The sequence below is a fragment of the Augochlora pura genome, unplaced genomic scaffold, assembly GCF_028453695.1.
Source record: "Augochlora pura isolate Apur16 unplaced genomic scaffold, APUR_v2.2.1 APUR_unplaced_5831, whole genome shotgun sequence".
NCBI classification, from domain to species: Eukaryota; Metazoa; Arthropoda; class Insecta; order Hymenoptera; family Halictidae; genus Augochlora; species Augochlora pura.
Genome location: NW_027586338.1, coordinates 1 through 1484, shown reverse-complemented (window position 1 = coordinate 1484; position 1484 = coordinate 1). Strand labels below are relative to the sequence as shown.

At 41.0% G+C, this 1484-nt stretch overlaps 1 protein-coding gene across 1 annotated transcript; it reads right to left on the bottom strand.

Moving 5' to 3' along the window:
- Nucleotides 1-38: 38 nt before the first annotated feature.
- Nucleotides 39-1308, bottom strand: LOC144477982 (uncharacterized; the record flags this gene model as incomplete). The annotated part of the gene is made up of 2 exons (XM_078195709.1): nucleotides 39-848; nucleotides 1189-1308. Coding segments are annotated over 2 exons (930 nt in total), but the record flags the coding sequence as incomplete, so codon positions are not given.
- Nucleotides 1309-1484: the final 176 nt, after the last annotated feature.

The following is a 1484-nucleotide window of genomic DNA, read 5'->3' as shown; positions in this document are numbered from 1 at the left end:
AATCGTAAGCAGTTAAAACATAATTTCAATTGCTTTACCTTGTCTATTCGTGCCGCGATCGTCAATTCTTTAAATTGGTCGCACGCATAAAGTAAATGTGCCTTGCTGCACAAAGGACATTTGTCCGCCGTTCTTGCCAAATACGATACTGTGTTTGTATGATGTTCGCGCTTGTAATGAACCGGCGTAGGTTTCTCTGGAGCGAATGACGCACTCGGTTTATTAATTGCAACCCTTTCCAGATACTTGCAGTGGCTTTCTAAAAATTCGGCCATTTGCTGCCAAGTGGGTCTTCCAGAGAATGTCATCACTTGCTTTTCCCATTCGCGCTGAGTCGCTAAATCAAGTTTTGATAACATCAGATGTACGAGAATGGAGTTGCACGAAAAAATAGGCTCATTTAGCGACTGTAGTGCTAATAAATGGTTGTTAAAATCATCTAATACATGTCGTAAGTTAGAGTATGATATTCTCTTAACAGGCAACATATCAAATAACGATCGAACATGATGCTGTACTAATGCATTCGAGTCGTTGTAGCGATCTTTTAAAGTTTTCCAAGCCAATATGTAGTTGGAGTCCGAAAGACCGAGAGATTGAATAGTGCGAGCAGCATCATCCTTTAATGCTGAATTTAAATAGTAGAATTTTTGAATATTTGTCAGGCTTTCATTGGCGTGTATAAGAGATTCGAAAGTATCGCGGAAACGAACCCAATCATCGTACGCGCCATCGAAAGATGGTAAGTTTAGTGTGGGTAATTTTATATGACATTGCGGATTTGCAAACACAGGAGGTGTTGACGCGTTACTCGATATCGGTGTCTGCGGCGTGTTAATGGTACTAGCCTGCGATTGTTTAATGCGTTCTGTAGCAGAATCAAGCAAGTCGAAATATATCGATTCGAATGATGCGCGTTCCTGTAGCTGTGCTGGTTCCGTTGACGTTCCTAATGCTACCTCAATTTCAGATTGAACGGCCTCGAATTGATCATATACAGGAGAAAATTTGTCTAATCGCGACTGTAAATTTCCTGTAGAGAAGTTACAATCCAAAGAGTCGATGAATGTTTTAAAACGAGTGAGTGTCGCCTTGATTTGACCGCGTTTGAAGATTAGTTCTTTTAGTTTATCTTCCATGATGCTATTCAGGTTTTAATCGTACACAAAGTAAAATGGAAAGACTTACAGGAGTTGAGAATGCTTGGAGGATGGATGGATTGGCGTCCTCGAACTGGCAGTCTCTAATCCAGTGGTGATGGCTGATGCTTATTGAAAATATGTGGGACGAGTTTCCCTCAGTGGTTGTCTTCAACAGATATCGCTGCCAAATATTCCGTCCGAAGGAGATCGACACGTCCGTGGCGATGTATAATGGCGTGGAATCTCTTCAGTGTATATGAAAACGAGTCCTCGAATTCACACTTAATTCACACGTTCACTTTTAGAAAATGTTCTATCCGAATACTGATCGTCAGTAGTACT